Genomic DNA, 13,685 nt, shown 5'->3' with positions numbered 1-13,685 from the left:
AAATGAATCGGGGAAGTTCGGTGCGAGGATTTCTTTTTTCGGTGCGGAACGTTGCTATAATTGGTGCTTCACCGATAGCACCGCTTTAGCCATAGGGGGTTAGTCTTACCAGTGACCGTGCGTTCCGATAGGAAAACGAGAATCACGTGACTAAGGTCACATTTTTTTCTTTTTGGCCGCAGGGCAACTGCCAATTTAGATCACTTTTCATTGATAATCGGGGAAGGCACCGATCACCGATTTCACCGCACCGACCACCGTAATCACCGCGATCAAGATTATCCCCGCACCGAATCGACTAAAAAGCTCCCCGATCGGCGCGGGGAGTAACGAGAACCGAGTGCTACAAAAAACAAAAAAAAAGCATGCAATTTTTTTTGTTTGTTTTGACTGCAAAAGCGAGGCGGTTGCCATGATTTCAGTATTTTTTTGCTGCGAGCAAAATATGGAAAACGGAGAATTTGAGAAAAAGGTCGGGGAAAGGCTAACCTCTGAATTGTTACCTTTTTCCCACCCCGACTAACCAAGTCGTTCTTCTGCGGTACGAGGTGTTCGACTTCTACATTCTGATGATCCATTTTGGCTTCCAATGCCAGTATCATCTCAATTACGATGAACCGGATTACCAATACCCGGTATACTAGTTCCCTACTAGCACTCCGCCGTAACAGGGACATCCGTGAGATTTCCAGCACGTCTGGGCTGGAGATCCGTTTTGCCGTAGGAAAGATGTCACAGGGACTTCCTAATGTCCCCTCTTGGGGACGTCTGAATAATAATATCAAATGGATATAATTTTTTGGATATCTCTCGTCTGTCCCTACCTGAATCTCATCGGGATGTAAATTTATGGATATCCCTGTGACGTCCACATCACGTTCAATCAGGATATGAACCGGTACCGTACGGACTTATCCAGGACTTGAACCGGAATACCATTTCGGTTCAATTTGATTAAATTAAAAATGAATAAATGCCTTGAAAAACTTGTTTATTATACACTGGCGGGCATTACATTGTAGGAATACACGCAATAGAGGAAGATAGCAGCGCGTACAATCACGTCTTACGAACGCACGTTGTTCTTTTGACGGCTGGACAATATAAGGCAGATAAAATTTTCTTGACTTTCCGTGGCATTGGAGAATGAATGTGGTCCGGCCGTGGGCAATTCATTAGAAGAAAATTCAAAATGCCGTGGTAGTGGAACGTTAGATTGATGCTTTTTCGAAACTACTAGAAAAAAAAGGAAACACAACCATTAAAAATTATTCGAAATGATAATGATAATAGCATTTTAAGAAGATAAAGTTTACCTAGATTTGTGTTTCTCTGCTGAAGTCCGGATGGAATCGGAATCGAAGGTAAAATGTCTTGAGTAGGACCATACATTCCGTCGCTACTTTCCCCTGAATCGTCTAAATCGGTAGTCGGCGAATATCTTCTAGTTGGCGTTTTTTTACGGCATCCCTTTCCACCTATAATGCCACCTGTATTCTCTGCTTCCGATGCCGTTGTTAGTTCATTTTGTTCACAGGCACGATTTTCTTTATCTTTCGCTGCTTGAAACGAATCTATAGGAAAAAATGTTATTACTATTTTATTAAAGAAATAAGTGTGATGATAAAATACTTACCAAATTGCTTTCGAACAATACAATCATAACAACCCAATTCTCTTTTGGTTTCTCCCGTCTCATTGCAGCTACGTCAGAGCCAAAAAAATAATTTTTACATGCCGCTGCAATGATATTCAGTGTCAAGAATAATTGCAGCGGTATTAAAATATTTCCCGCCGTTTGGGTACGTCGGATATTTATGGAGACGGGTGTACTTTTAATTGTACCCTACGTTGCCAGTAATGACTGAAAATAGACTGATTTGCGTTCCGAACAAGCTTTCTTTTTTAGTATTTATATAACAAATTACCAAATCGGATTTTGACGTCCCTTGGATGTCGACATCCAGATTTTTTAGATACGTTTCCGTTTGGACATCCAATGTATATCATTTTATGATCCCTCCATCCAAAAGACAATTCGTGTCTTTTTCAGACAGCTCTGAGATGTCAGGCTAAGAATATTCAGATGACGTCCCATTAGTTACGTCAATTGGATGTCCAAATAGCGTCGGAAAATGACGAACGTAAATCGGATATACCGACGTCTCTATGATATCCCTAAGACAAAGACTGCTAGTAGGGTTGTATTGTAGCCGTCATGTATCCTTGGTCGGGTCATAGCGAAAGGTAACTGTTGTTATGTAAATTTATAAACGCATTCCTCTTACGAACTATCACTGATAGGCAGCGATTGGTGATACTTGTTTATCATTAGGCGAACTTACAATTTCCTCTCATTAATTATAATAAGACAAATTGATGCTACGGAATTTCATTCCACTCATGGATCTTACGTAATGATCCCACGTCGAATTAAGTAGATCGAATAAAACTAACCTTCGTATGGAATTAAATTTCGCATAAATTAGCTACATAAATAAGTAGTTCTTTTTTAAAATTTTATTTAAACATTTATTTGTATTAATCCTTTTATAGAATATTTTATTCCACTTACTGAGTAGGCCTGCAGTTCTAACGTTGAATCGTATACATGCATTTTATTTATGCTAGTTCTTGTATGAAATTTTATATCTTTATCTTTTTTCTACTAGTCCTTGTGTCGAATTTTATTTATGAATTTTCTTTATACTAGTCCTGCTGTCGAATTTTATTTCTGAATATTATTTATACGAGACTTTCTTACGGAATAACCACTGATACGAACTGCAAACCGCAGAAAGAACAAGAAGAGGACGTCCTTGACTCAATATTACCTAAAGGAAAAAAACGCTTGCTATATAGAACAGTGTTTCAACCACGGAGATCGAACTTAGTGAGTACTAGTAAAGTCAAGTACCTCAATTGGCCAACCCTACCAATGGAAGAGTATAAAAACCCTCTTATTTGCTTCTTAATTCTGTTTGCTATTGCGAGAGACATATTTGGGATTTCTGCGTCTTCTGGTAGCCTAGAAAATCATTCAGTACGGCTATTGATATTTGGTCAGTGAAGCGTAACCGCATGAATCCTTCTTTATTCCAATCCTTTTTGTTGCTTAAAAAATCACTAGTTGGCAAAACAAACATGTTTTGAGGTTCTTTCTACTTTGATAAGAAACTTCGTCGCATCTCTTTAAGCTTGGCGGCTTTAGGCAACTTTATAAAGCTCTATTTTTTTCCAATACTTTATCTTGTAGGTCGTCTGATAATTAAATTTTTGGTATTTTTATTCTAGGCTGTTTATTTACTCTTCAGACCACTTGCACTACAGAGGGGTTCCCACTGATATATATATTTTTAAAGCTGGGCTCATCTCTAGCAGGAGTATAGCCTGAAATGTATTGGTCGAGTCATATATACATATTAACAAAATAACAAACAAAACAAGCTGCATGAGTATGAACACTAGGGAATATACACAGGGGAACCTGGGCCTATTTACGTCTCACTGGTCATGTGATGCTCTAGAGAGCTCTGCTAGGTTTGCCTGCAAGTAGACTTGCGGTTGGACTTTCGAGGCCACCAGCCGACGGCCACTGGCGTAGCCTCCACCGAGACAGAGCACCGAGCATTACAATCGCAGCGGGAAAATCTGTGGCTTATTTGGGTGTGAACGGGTGTTATGGAGAGGATACGATCGCCTCCATCTCCTTTGACCAGCAAGAGAGAGGAGGACTGAGTACCCTGAAAGAGAATGGACGCGCATTTGGCTCTAGGACGGCCTTAGAAACTCTAAGGGCCTAGAGCCGGGTTTTTTTATTTTCAGCACATAATTCGCCCAAGTAAAGAATTCCTTATTCTATTTCAAGTATTATTTCACAATCTTAAACAGCATTTTTTACTTATTACAGTTCATTTAAGAAATAGTAACATTTTTAAGAAATCTGGACGTAATTTAACTTCATTTATTGTAAATATTTTATACCATTTGCATCATAGAGAGGGTTGCGGGGGATCTTTTGTTGAAATCACAACCTCTTTGGTGAACCACACACTCCCCAGAATAGTATCACCCGATGCTGAACATATCAGTGGGAGTTTTTGTTGCCGTTGCCTTCTCTGGCAACTCATTTCACTCCTGTCTTATCTCAGCCGGACAGACACAGGTGTTAGACGTCACAAATGGCCCTTTAGCAACCGCAAACAACTCACATTGTGCTACGCAACTGTTTATTCTTCACGCACTGTCCTTGGCTAGTCACTCGGTGTGAAATGGGTGGCAGGTTGAAATTATTGCTCATCATCACTCCGCTTTTGGGTTCGCACGCTACGGTGCTATGCTCTCAGAAACAGAAAGGCTCTGTGTCGACATACTGGCCCTTCGCAGAGAAAATATTCGTCTCTTTTTCTGTCATCCTTCTAAAGCTAAGGGTCTTCAGCTAGCCTATGCGGGCTGCTGCATTCCTGGTTCCCCTCTTCAACACTTACCGTAACTTTTGTTACCGAAAAATTCCCGGTAAAAAACGCGGCTTTAACACAGCGCTTATGGAGGGAAAGCTCGTGTTCTTAATCGATGAACAAGTGTGTAGGGGCGAGGGAGTTAGACTTACAAAAATGTCAAGTGCAAGGGATTTGAAGATATATTCTTCTTCTGATCAGCAAAACAGAAAAAAAATCTATCTTTAGCCGTTAAATAGTTATTTAAGTATTACTGACACACGTGGCGCCGTAAGAATACATGGAAATAGAAGGGAGTGTTCTTAATCATTTGGTGGGTACTGTATTTTTATTGCAAAAGAGATAAAGATGAACATTAGAAGGAGAGAATAAGAAGAATGTGACTTTCTTGTAAATTGCAATTGATCCAATGTATTGCATCGATTCATATTGTATCCTACATTACTTCGATCATCTCTACCCCAGTCATCTTGGAAAAAATTGTCGCCACTATTATTTTATGTTCACTATATATTGGAGATCAGCTAAAGAAGAAAAGATCTACAAAAACTAATTTCTTACATTGTCTTCGGCTACTAGCCGAAGTCTAATGTTCAATCAGAGTCATTGAACCCTGGTTGGTTCAGGCTGAGAGGAATCCCTATACCGCGTTTCGTTGGTCTGAATGTCTAAAATTTCGACAGTTTTGGGGCGGAGCAAAGTGGTGGAAACTAGAATCAGAGTCATCTATCGAGAGAAACTGAATTATTCAACGGCCCTTTCAGTGTTTCTATTCGAGCTTCAATTTTTCTGGTATTGTCTGCTCTGTTCGTTTCCTTTATCACTGTTGTGATTGGCTGTTGAAGTTTTCAAACGTATTTCCTGATTGGTGCACTTATCACACACCCGCTGGAGGCTCTGACTGCTATTTCCGAAATTAGGCATAACGACAGACGATTCCCCCCATGTCGTGAACCAACCAGGGTTCTATGACTCTGGTTCAATCAACATGGTCTCACTACATATGTATTAAGTAGTACATAGTTGCAGATGCACTTTTTCTTATGACCAAACTGCTGAACGCGCTTGGCGTTAGTCATTTGTTTTTGTTTTTATCTTGACAAATAAAATAGACAAAATGGACCCGATGTGCAAAGAAATTCAAAAAAAAATTTGTATCTTTCATTAGATTTAAAGAAAGAGGAGACAGGCTAAATTAAAAAAGAAAAAGCGATCGAATATTAAGTCGATCTGCTGGGACAGGGATGCGGTTCCGTGGTTTTTACAAAAACAAGAGTTCGCGTTGTTCACTTAAAAAAAAAGAAGACCTTTAATGAAGATAACGCAGTAATTTCAGAAGCAACATTGGTCAATTCTTCAAAAACACTGGAAAGCTGTGTAGTTCAGTCTAGATCTAATAATGAAGCCGAGGACAATCTTGCTCAAAATCGCCTGGATTACCTTGACGAGCAAGTTAATTTAATTGAATGTCAAGAAACTTTTATTCATGAAAAACCAGAAGAATCAAAATCGGCAAAGTCAGACTGGACACGAAGAACTAATGAGATTTATAAAGACTGGGCTGCTGTTAAACAAGATTTTTTAGAAGCTTTCGTGTCTTCAAAATCATTTGCTACTTCTTGGTGTGCGGACTGTCAAGCACCACTTCTGCAGTGCTACATTTCCTGTGATAATTGCCGTATGAAGAGATGTGAGAAATGTGATCAAGCTTTTCACAAATGTCATCCGTTTCATATGCGTACTTTCTACGAAAAAGAAATTTCAAGGATTCTCCTACCTGAACAATTTATTTTGTCTGGCCAAGTTGCTGCCTGTTACAGATGTTCCAGTTCCATGTTTCCCAGTAATGTGCAGCTGCCAAACACGTGATTGCTTAACTGCTTTCTCATTAGCAGCTGGTAAAAGGAGAGTAGTCATCATCACAGAACGAGGTATGTGTTGTAGGCTGTCAAATTTCTATTTATCTAAACTTTTTCTTTGCATTTAATATATAGGAAGATTTGACCTTCATTCTTGCGTATTCCAGTGTGCTACATGTGGCGAAAAAAAGGATGCCAACGAAGCGGATTATGTCGTGTCTGGCTGGTGGCCAACGTTAGCAAGAAACGGCTCATATTTTGTATCTAGTACATTACTTGAAATGTGACGTCATTTGAAGCATCAAACTCTCGGCACATCGGAGAGAAAGTTTGTTCAGACCCTGTCGGAAATTTCTAAAACGTACCATAGAGTAATTCTTAGTTGAAGACTACTTGCTTCATAATTATCTTTACTAATCTTTTTTGTTTGTGTAGTGTGCAACAATTGATCGGAAATTGTTTGGCCTGGCAAGCCGTCAATACGATTACTTTTCTTCCTTCTGAATACGGAAGTCAATGGAATGGAGCTCTTCAGATGCTTGGCTTGTGGACCATGTCCATTAGCTATTCATGTAGATGGGAATATGAAACTCTATCGCTGGCTGTCTGCTCTTGGGTGAGAACACATTGAAATGCTTTTTGTTTGTCAAATTAAGATTGTAACCCTAGAAAAATCCTACAAATTGAAGCGTGGATGTTCCCTCCCTTTTCGGAGATGTTGGTATTGTCGATACGCTGAAGTTTTTGGACTTTGTCGCCAAAAATTTTGCAGCAAAATTTCCGGTAAGCTAGTATTTAGTGCACATGTACCTTACAGGTTTGAAACAATAACCGTTTTCTATCTAATACGGTACTAATGATTTTTTTTTTTTGACAGCGTGGGTCAAGCAGTAAGGATTCGTGTGGCTCTGCAGATTATAAAGCAGGCAAAGCAGACTCAAGTCAGAAAAAGGGACTGGCCGAAACTGGAATGGTATTTTGCACTTGCCGGCAGGGTGTTCTTTGGAGAGCGTTAGACATGGACAAGGGAGAGTCCTACCGGCACATCCTGTACCTTCACAACTTTGCGTTGCAACAACAATTCAAATTCTTTTGTTACGACGTAGTGTGCAACTATTGGCCTTTCGCTAAAGATGTTGGAACAAAGTTGGAAACCGAAGATTTCAAGAAACATACCGAAGAAATGGTTCCCTTCCTTAGCCGATTTCACGGTAAAACCCATACAATGTTTTGTCAGGTAACATTTGTTTTTAAAAAATTACGGCTGTTTCCTTCTTTGTTTCTTGAACAGCTTTTTATTTTTAGCTTTTGTATGGAGGTCACTGGACGACTGGAGCCGCGTCAACAACAGGCGAGACAACGGAACAGAGTAACTCAAAAATGTCTCGTTATGGGTCCACTACAAAACACATGAGTAATCCAAGTAAGTCTTTAGCAGTCAATTAAAATCAGTGCTATTCTTGGAATAATTAGACTTTACTAGATAGATGGGACCATTTAACGGATGGCATGATTTACTGGAACCAGGAAAAGGAATGTGGAATGGCCAAGCAACTAGCTAAATTTTACAATGCTGTATGGATTATTTCTTTAAATAACTTTCAGCATGAATTTTTTCAGTGCTTCGTGTTTGAATTTCTAGGCTCTTGATGATTCCACTCGTCATGATAAGGAGTTTGAGAAGCAAAAACAAAAATGGCTAGAGGAAATTAGGTATCAACTGAGCGCAGCCCGTGAAAAACTTCTCGTGGTATTAATTCGTCTCTAAGCAAGATATTTACAAACCAAACAATTTCTTTCTCTTTCAGGCTCGGCAAACTATGGATGAAATTCCATTCAAACTGAAAAAGTTACTTCAGATAAAGTCTCCAACCCAGAAATTAAGAGATTTTGCTTTAGTCCAATCAAATAAGCTTCGGGCCGTAAGACCAAGAATGATGGCAAGTTTTACTTTGCTTATACATCACCTTTTTTTCATATTTCAGGCAGAAACTATAATTCCACTACTTCAATCGGCTGTCGTTATACTTGATTAAAGTATTGATGAAGGAGGTGTGGCTCAATTGCCCAAAATTCTTGAACAGCTCCGAAACGAAGCGTCTCACTGCCACAGTAATTTTAATAATATGCTACCTTACTCTAAAAAATAAGCTGATTTTCTTTTATTTTTGAAATTAAAAGGGAAGAGGATTACAAAAAAAAACACCTTTGGATATTGCTAGGAAGAGTCTCGAAGCGACGCATGTGTTAATGAAAAATTTGAAAAATCGTTTAGCAAAGGAGGCAGGTAATAATACACATACAGAAAGTAGCATGCCGTGTTGGTCACATAGGACACACACGTCTATGTACAATCATGAGGTAATTTTTTAACGAAAGATATTAATGATTCGCAGACAGCTCGAAGTCGCGGACTGAATTTAAAAGACAGTTGCAGAAATGTTCTGAAAAAGTCCAAACAATAATTACTACAATAAATGAACAGACAACAATCGAGGGTGAAAAAGTAACCATTGAAAATTATTACAATGGAATTTTCCCATGGCAGTCCTCTTTTGAAAGTAAAATTTTGCTGTATAAATTAGACTAAGCGTTAATGACAGAATTTAAACATAATTTTTTTTCAGTTTCATTTCAATCCAAATATCACCTCATCCATGCTTGGATGCTGCATCAGAGAAGTCTTGAGGAAATTGTACAAGTGAAATTAGAAATGGAGAATTTTTTCAATGGACTAAGTAAAAAAAAAAAGTTACTTTCAAAAGATATACTGAAGAATGCAGCTCTCGAGAAACCTTTTTACAAAGGAAAACTGAATATTTTACGAAGGGAGTATTCCAGAATTGATGCTCTCTTGGAGGATGCCTCCTCTTGGTTTTATGGCATCATACCTTTACCGGGGACTGAAACCCGTCAAACAATAGACAGGAGCAAGCTTATTGAAGACTCGTCGGATTCGGATACCACTTCAGAAGATGACCGTGACACTGATTTTGATATTCAGTTTTAAGGAATTGATCTAGCGGAATCAAGTACGTCCGAAGATTGCAACTAAGCTGATAATGTTTTTAATGCATTTGTCGAATAGTTTTGTTTAATCAATAGCTAGTTTAAATTCCGTGTTTCTTCGCGAAAATAAAAACAAATACAGCTTTGCTCCTACTTGTTGTATGTGTGGTTTACTCACTATTAATTGGGTTAAAGCAAACAAATAAATTTCGTCATAAACTCGCTGTCTAATGAGACGTTCTTAATATATACTGTAAATACGATAATTGAAAGTAGAGAAAAAATATTAGAGATAAAAATGAATTACCAAATTCGCTAAATTTTGATAGCACTAGATAAGAGCTATATCTAATTCTGTGTAATTCTTAAAGTTTTAAAACGGGAAAAATTTCAAAGACGAAATGTTTTTTTTTTTCCAATTTTTTTATCTTCAACCATTATAAACCCAACCGATAAAACACAAAAACAGCATGTAACTTTCAAACTTTCTCACTTTTGAGAAATTTCTCGTAATTATCATGTATATGATGAAATTTTATCAATTTTGACTGTTTATTTTTACCATAAATAATTATGAAAGGTTTTCATGACTTTGAGGGGGAGGGGGGTGTGAAAAGATCAAATTTTGCACCGATCGTTCAGTGCTTAATATGTCATTTGTGTTCCTGGTGATGCCAGGAATACGATGATACAAACGAATACTATTAAATTGCAAAATTTTACCCCGAATTTTTCCTTCGAAAAAAAAATTTTTGACGACCTTGACGGCGGCCATTTTCTTACCGCGCCAAGTTCGAATTCTTTCTCCGTTTTATAAATTCAAATAATAAGCTCCATGTACCATACCGTAAACGATATTACACATTTTTATGTTCCTTAACACCCATGTAAAACCATTTATTGTGATAGCTTTAGATAGGTAACTGTAAAAGGTAAATCATAAAACACATTTTTGAAAAATCCTGTTTATTTCTGCTGATCTTAAGAAAAACAAATCACCATTAACATTTCCTACATAACAAGAGAACAACAATGTCATTCAAAAAAATGAAAAACAGAATGACGTACAAGATAAAAGTCAATTGACCAGAATTGAAAAAAAAAACCTGTCCGACATGGTTATTATCAAACTTTTCTTGTTTATCACGTTAGACAAGTTTCCCGAGTAAAAAATGATGTTGAAGCAGAGCCTTTTGGTTGTTACAGTTGTTTACGGCTGACTAACCGGATTGGCACAGCACCGGCGGGGATGGTATTTACTTTTTTTAGTTTCAAAACATTTTCATGAAGATTAATTATGGCGGCAGCAGCAGTAGCAGTGATAAGTTGATCTGGCTGAAGAAGATTATTCTTTATTTCTGGCAGTTTTCTGTTTTTAGAAAACCTAAAGTAAACATTAGTAGGCTATTATCGGTCAAGTTAAAAATTTTTTAAATTATACGTATTCGGTAGAGCAGGGCGGAAAACTGTGGTATTTTGCTCAGACGTTTTGGCAGTGAATGATGTGGGCGGTGTTGGTGGCTGGAAGGCTGAATTCGCCTGTGTTTCAATGTTAATATCTGGCAAAGCTGTGACCGTTTGACCGGATAAAACTGCCCTAGAAGTTGTCGAACTAGTTTCAGCAACAGATTCAACAATAGATTCGCTGGTTGTTTCGCACCACGCATCAAATTCGGCTACAAAAATGGTGTAAATGTGATAACTATTCCATGGGTAACCATATTATTTTATGACGACACAGTTACCCAAAAGCAGAAATGTTTGCTTTGTCAGTGGTAGCGGAATGCAAACTTTCAATTTCTTGGGTTTCAGTGGCAAAGCCATATGCTCCTGGCGGTTCTCTATAGCTAAAAAACATATCCACGCAACGTAAACCAAATTATTTGTAATTAATGATCAAAATTGTTATACCTTGTGAGTACAGCGTGGTATTCGATGAAAGACTTAAGGATTCATTCGTCATCCAAGTTTTGGACTGACGGAGACGTTTCGCTTTTGTAGTTCGACGTATTGCAGTTTCATCTTCGACAACTGTGGAGGCAGTCGGTGCTGTTGTCTGGCAAACAACAAAGTTTGTTGATTCGTTTGTTGGTGTTTGTTTTGCTGACGTCGTTACATTTAATAATGACGGATTTCCTTTTGAATAATTCTCTAACATCCCAGTGGCAGATTCCTTATCAATGCTATTGGCACCAACAGCTATAAGAAAGTAATTGTTTAGTAAACTAATTACAAAAGGCTACTTTTTTTATAACAATTTAAATCTAAAATTTAAGTTAATATTGAACATACCCTGTTCATTAAAAATAGAATCGATAACACCGCCTGTGCCTCGATACTGAATATCAAACAAATTTGGTGGAACAGTTTTAGCATTGCGTAGGCCTGATAAAGGGTAAACATTAAAGAACAGAGCATTCCACATAAACAGACATTATTACACTCAAGTCTTGAAGTCACCATCATCCAATATTGGTTGAAATCCTTCAGTGGTTTAGAAGTATTGCACATTTGCTGAGTTTTCTTGCCAAATTGCTTGATTCCACATGTTCCAACTTTCTTGTTCGGGAAGTAAGTGAACAGTAGAATTTCTGCATCAACATCCCTAGAAATTTGTGTTGCCTAATTGAAAGAAAGCCATAATTATATAAATATAGCAATAAAGAAATTATTAGGGGCGAGTTGTAAGACCAGAAATTCCATATGTTCCAAACGTTTTTGGTTGGAATTATAGTCGGAAGTGTGACAATCTTGTCTTCTAAACGATATGCCATTTTCGCCGAGCTTCCCCCTCTTCCTAACACGTTTACGGTCTGGCTGCGGTTCATTCGCGTGATCACTAACACTATTTATTTCACTCATATTCTGTTTTCATTTCATTTCAAATTTTAAAGCTCATTTCCCATAATTCCGCGTGGAAACAATCGAGGAAGACAGAATTTAAAAAACAAAAAAACAACAATTGACACGCGAAACTCGCATCGTTGTTTAACTAGTTTAACCATAAACGATTAACCGGTATAACGATAACTGACCAAATCAAAGCCCTAGTGGCGACGGTGGACACTTTAGCCATAAGAAAAACTGAAGGCGCGGATATGTACAGTATCCTGCACAAAAATCCGAACACCGATTTAATTTTTTAAAGCCACCTATTGGTGGGGTAAAGGGTTTTTTTTTGGTTTGTTTTTCTTTAAGAGGGAGGGTAGACGGGGTGATGGACACATAGGGCAGGGTTGGGTAAGTCTATACATTTTTTTTATGCCTTAAGGTATAACGCTTTAAGGCAAGTAACAGGTCGGGACATTTTTGCAACCCCCAGGGTGGTGTGTTTTTTTAAACGACAGTTGGAAATGTTGGACTTAGGCTGTGTTATATTCTATACCCAAATAAATTAGAAAGCTGCCTGTGCAGAATGTTTTCAATACCGATGGCATATGTGTAGAGGCTCTGATTGCGACGCCGTAGATCAGTGTTCGATTCCCGATACGGAATTGCGAAAATATTGGTATCGTTATAACATTCTTCATTCGAATTTGCTGGGAATATTAATTACCTCAAAACGAAGGAGTTTATTATTTTTTAAATTATAAATTTAAAAAAAAAAGCACATATTGCTCGATAAAAATTTGTTTCATATATAATCGAGAATTTCTCGTAAGGTATCCACAATTATTTAACACCTCATCTGGAATCGAACACCGATCTCCAGCATCACACTCAGAAACGCTACACCTACGCCATTGACAATGACGTAAATGTTCACAGGCAGCTGAAACATAAGCTAAATTGTTTCGGTAAGAAACATTACTAAGCCCAAGCCCTAAATTGCCAACTAACGTTTTAAAAAAAACACCACCCTGGGGTTTGCAAAAATGTCCCGACCTGTAACTTGCCTTAAAGCGTAATACCTTAAGGCACTTTTTTAAAATGTCTAGACTTACCCAACCCTGCCCTGACGTGTCCATCATCGTCTACCCTCCCCCTTAAAGAAAAACAAACAAAAAACCCTTTACCCCGCCAATAGGTGGCTTTAAAAAATTAAATTGGTGTTCGGATTTTTGTGCAGGATACTGTACTACTTAGTACACATTCCCTCGCGACCAGCCTGTGTTCAATATTAGTCTGCCTCCCACAACAAAGTCTGGAGCCATCTAGCGTTCGAGAAAAAATACATTTTTTCGAAAATACGTTTTAAATTTAAATTCCTAAGAATCAATTACACACGCCATTCGTCCAACAAGCCAGCCATTAAATTTTAAAAAGTAATCGGTACTAATGACATTTCACTCACCGACAAGGAACTTTTGGTGCATTGTTCATTGTTCTTATATTACCAATGGCTTCTGAAAAAATAAAA

The 13,685-nt window shown here is 37.9% G+C and overlaps 3 protein-coding genes across 3 annotated transcripts; 2 read left to right on the top strand and 1 right to left on the bottom strand.

The window, feature by feature from the left end:
- Positions 1–7,245: 7,245 nt before the first annotated feature.
- On the top strand, positions 7,246–8,352 carry LOC116915410. Its single transcript, XM_045170028.1, has 6 exons — positions 7,246–7,553; positions 7,622–7,739; positions 7,800–7,891; positions 7,959–8,066; positions 8,125–8,238; positions 8,302–8,352. The coding sequence occupies exons 1-6, from the start codon at positions 7,287–7,289 to the stop codon at positions 8,350–8,352; spliced, it is 750 nt and encodes a 249-aa protein (XP_045025963.1). The 5' UTR covers positions 7,246–7,286.
- A 7-nt stretch (positions 8,353–8,359) lies between these two features.
- LOC123470160 lies at positions 8,360–9,480 on the top strand. Its single transcript, XM_045169992.1, has 4 exons — positions 8,360–8,428; positions 8,498–8,603; positions 8,713–8,877; positions 8,944–9,480. The coding sequence occupies exons 1-4, from the start codon at positions 8,360–8,362 to the stop codon at positions 9,324–9,326; spliced, it is 723 nt and encodes a 240-aa protein (XP_045025927.1). The 3' UTR covers positions 9,327–9,480.
- Positions 9,481–10,594: 1,114 nt separating this feature from the next.
- LOC116915898 lies at positions 10,595–12,423 on the bottom strand. The gene is made up of 6 exons (XM_045169346.1): positions 12,017–12,423; positions 11,767–11,947; positions 11,618–11,710; positions 11,237–11,524; positions 10,767–11,172; positions 10,595–10,709 (listed from the first exon to the last, which is right to left on the bottom strand). Exons 1-5 carry the CDS (start codon positions 12,185–12,187, stop codon positions 11,048–11,050), a joined length of 858 nt encoding a protein of 285 aa, XP_045025281.1. The 5' UTR covers positions 12,188–12,423; the 3' UTR covers positions 10,595–10,709; positions 10,767–11,047.
- Between the last annotated feature and the right edge of the window lie 1,262 nt (positions 12,424–13,685).

This window comes from Daphnia magna, linkage group LG1 (assembly GCF_020631705.1).
Source record: "Daphnia magna isolate NIES linkage group LG1, ASM2063170v1.1, whole genome shotgun sequence".
Taxonomy (NCBI): domain Eukaryota; kingdom Metazoa; phylum Arthropoda; class Branchiopoda; order Diplostraca; family Daphniidae; genus Daphnia; species Daphnia magna.
Note: the sequence above shows the minus strand (reverse complement) of the source record. Positions and strands in the feature narration are given on the sequence as shown.

Excerpts from the sequence above, each read along its gene's own strand:
- LOC116915410 (XM_045170028.1), top strand. The coding sequence starts at position 7,287 with ATGGTATTTTGCACTTGCCGGCAGGGTGTTCTTTGGAGAGCGTTAGAC. Across the intron at positions 7,892-7,958 it reads TAGCTAAATTTTACAATGCT|GCTCTTGATGATTCCACTCG; the intron begins GTATGGATTATT and ends TTGAATTTCTAG. Across the intron at positions 8,067-8,124 it reads CCCGTGAAAAACTTCTCGTG|GCTCGGCAAACTATGGATGA; the intron begins GTATTAATTCGT and ends TTTCTCTTTCAG.
- LOC123470160 (XM_045169992.1), top strand. The coding sequence starts at position 8,360 with ATGAAGGAGGTGTGGCTCAATTGCCCAAAATTCTTGAACAGCTCCGAA. Across the intron at positions 8,604-8,712 it reads TCGTTTAGCAAAGGAGGCAG|ACAGCTCGAAGTCGCGGACT; the intron begins GTAATAATACAC and ends AATGATTCGCAG. Across the intron at positions 8,878-8,943 it reads ATGGCAGTCCTCTTTTGAAA|TTTCATTTCAATCCAAATAT; the intron begins GTAAAATTTTGC and ends ATTTTTTTTCAG.
- LOC116915898 (XM_045169346.1), bottom strand. The coding sequence starts at position 12,187 with ATGAGTGAAATAAATAGTGTTAGTGATCACGCGAATGAACCGCAGCCA. Across the intron at positions 11,948-12,016 it reads TGGAACATATGGAATTTCTG|GCAACACAAATTTCTAGGGA; the intron begins GTCTTACAACTC and ends TCTTTCAATTAG. Across the intron at positions 11,711-11,766 it reads GGTGACTTCAAGACTTGAGT|GCCTACGCAATGCTAAAACT; the intron begins GTAATAATGTCT and ends ACCCTTTATCAG.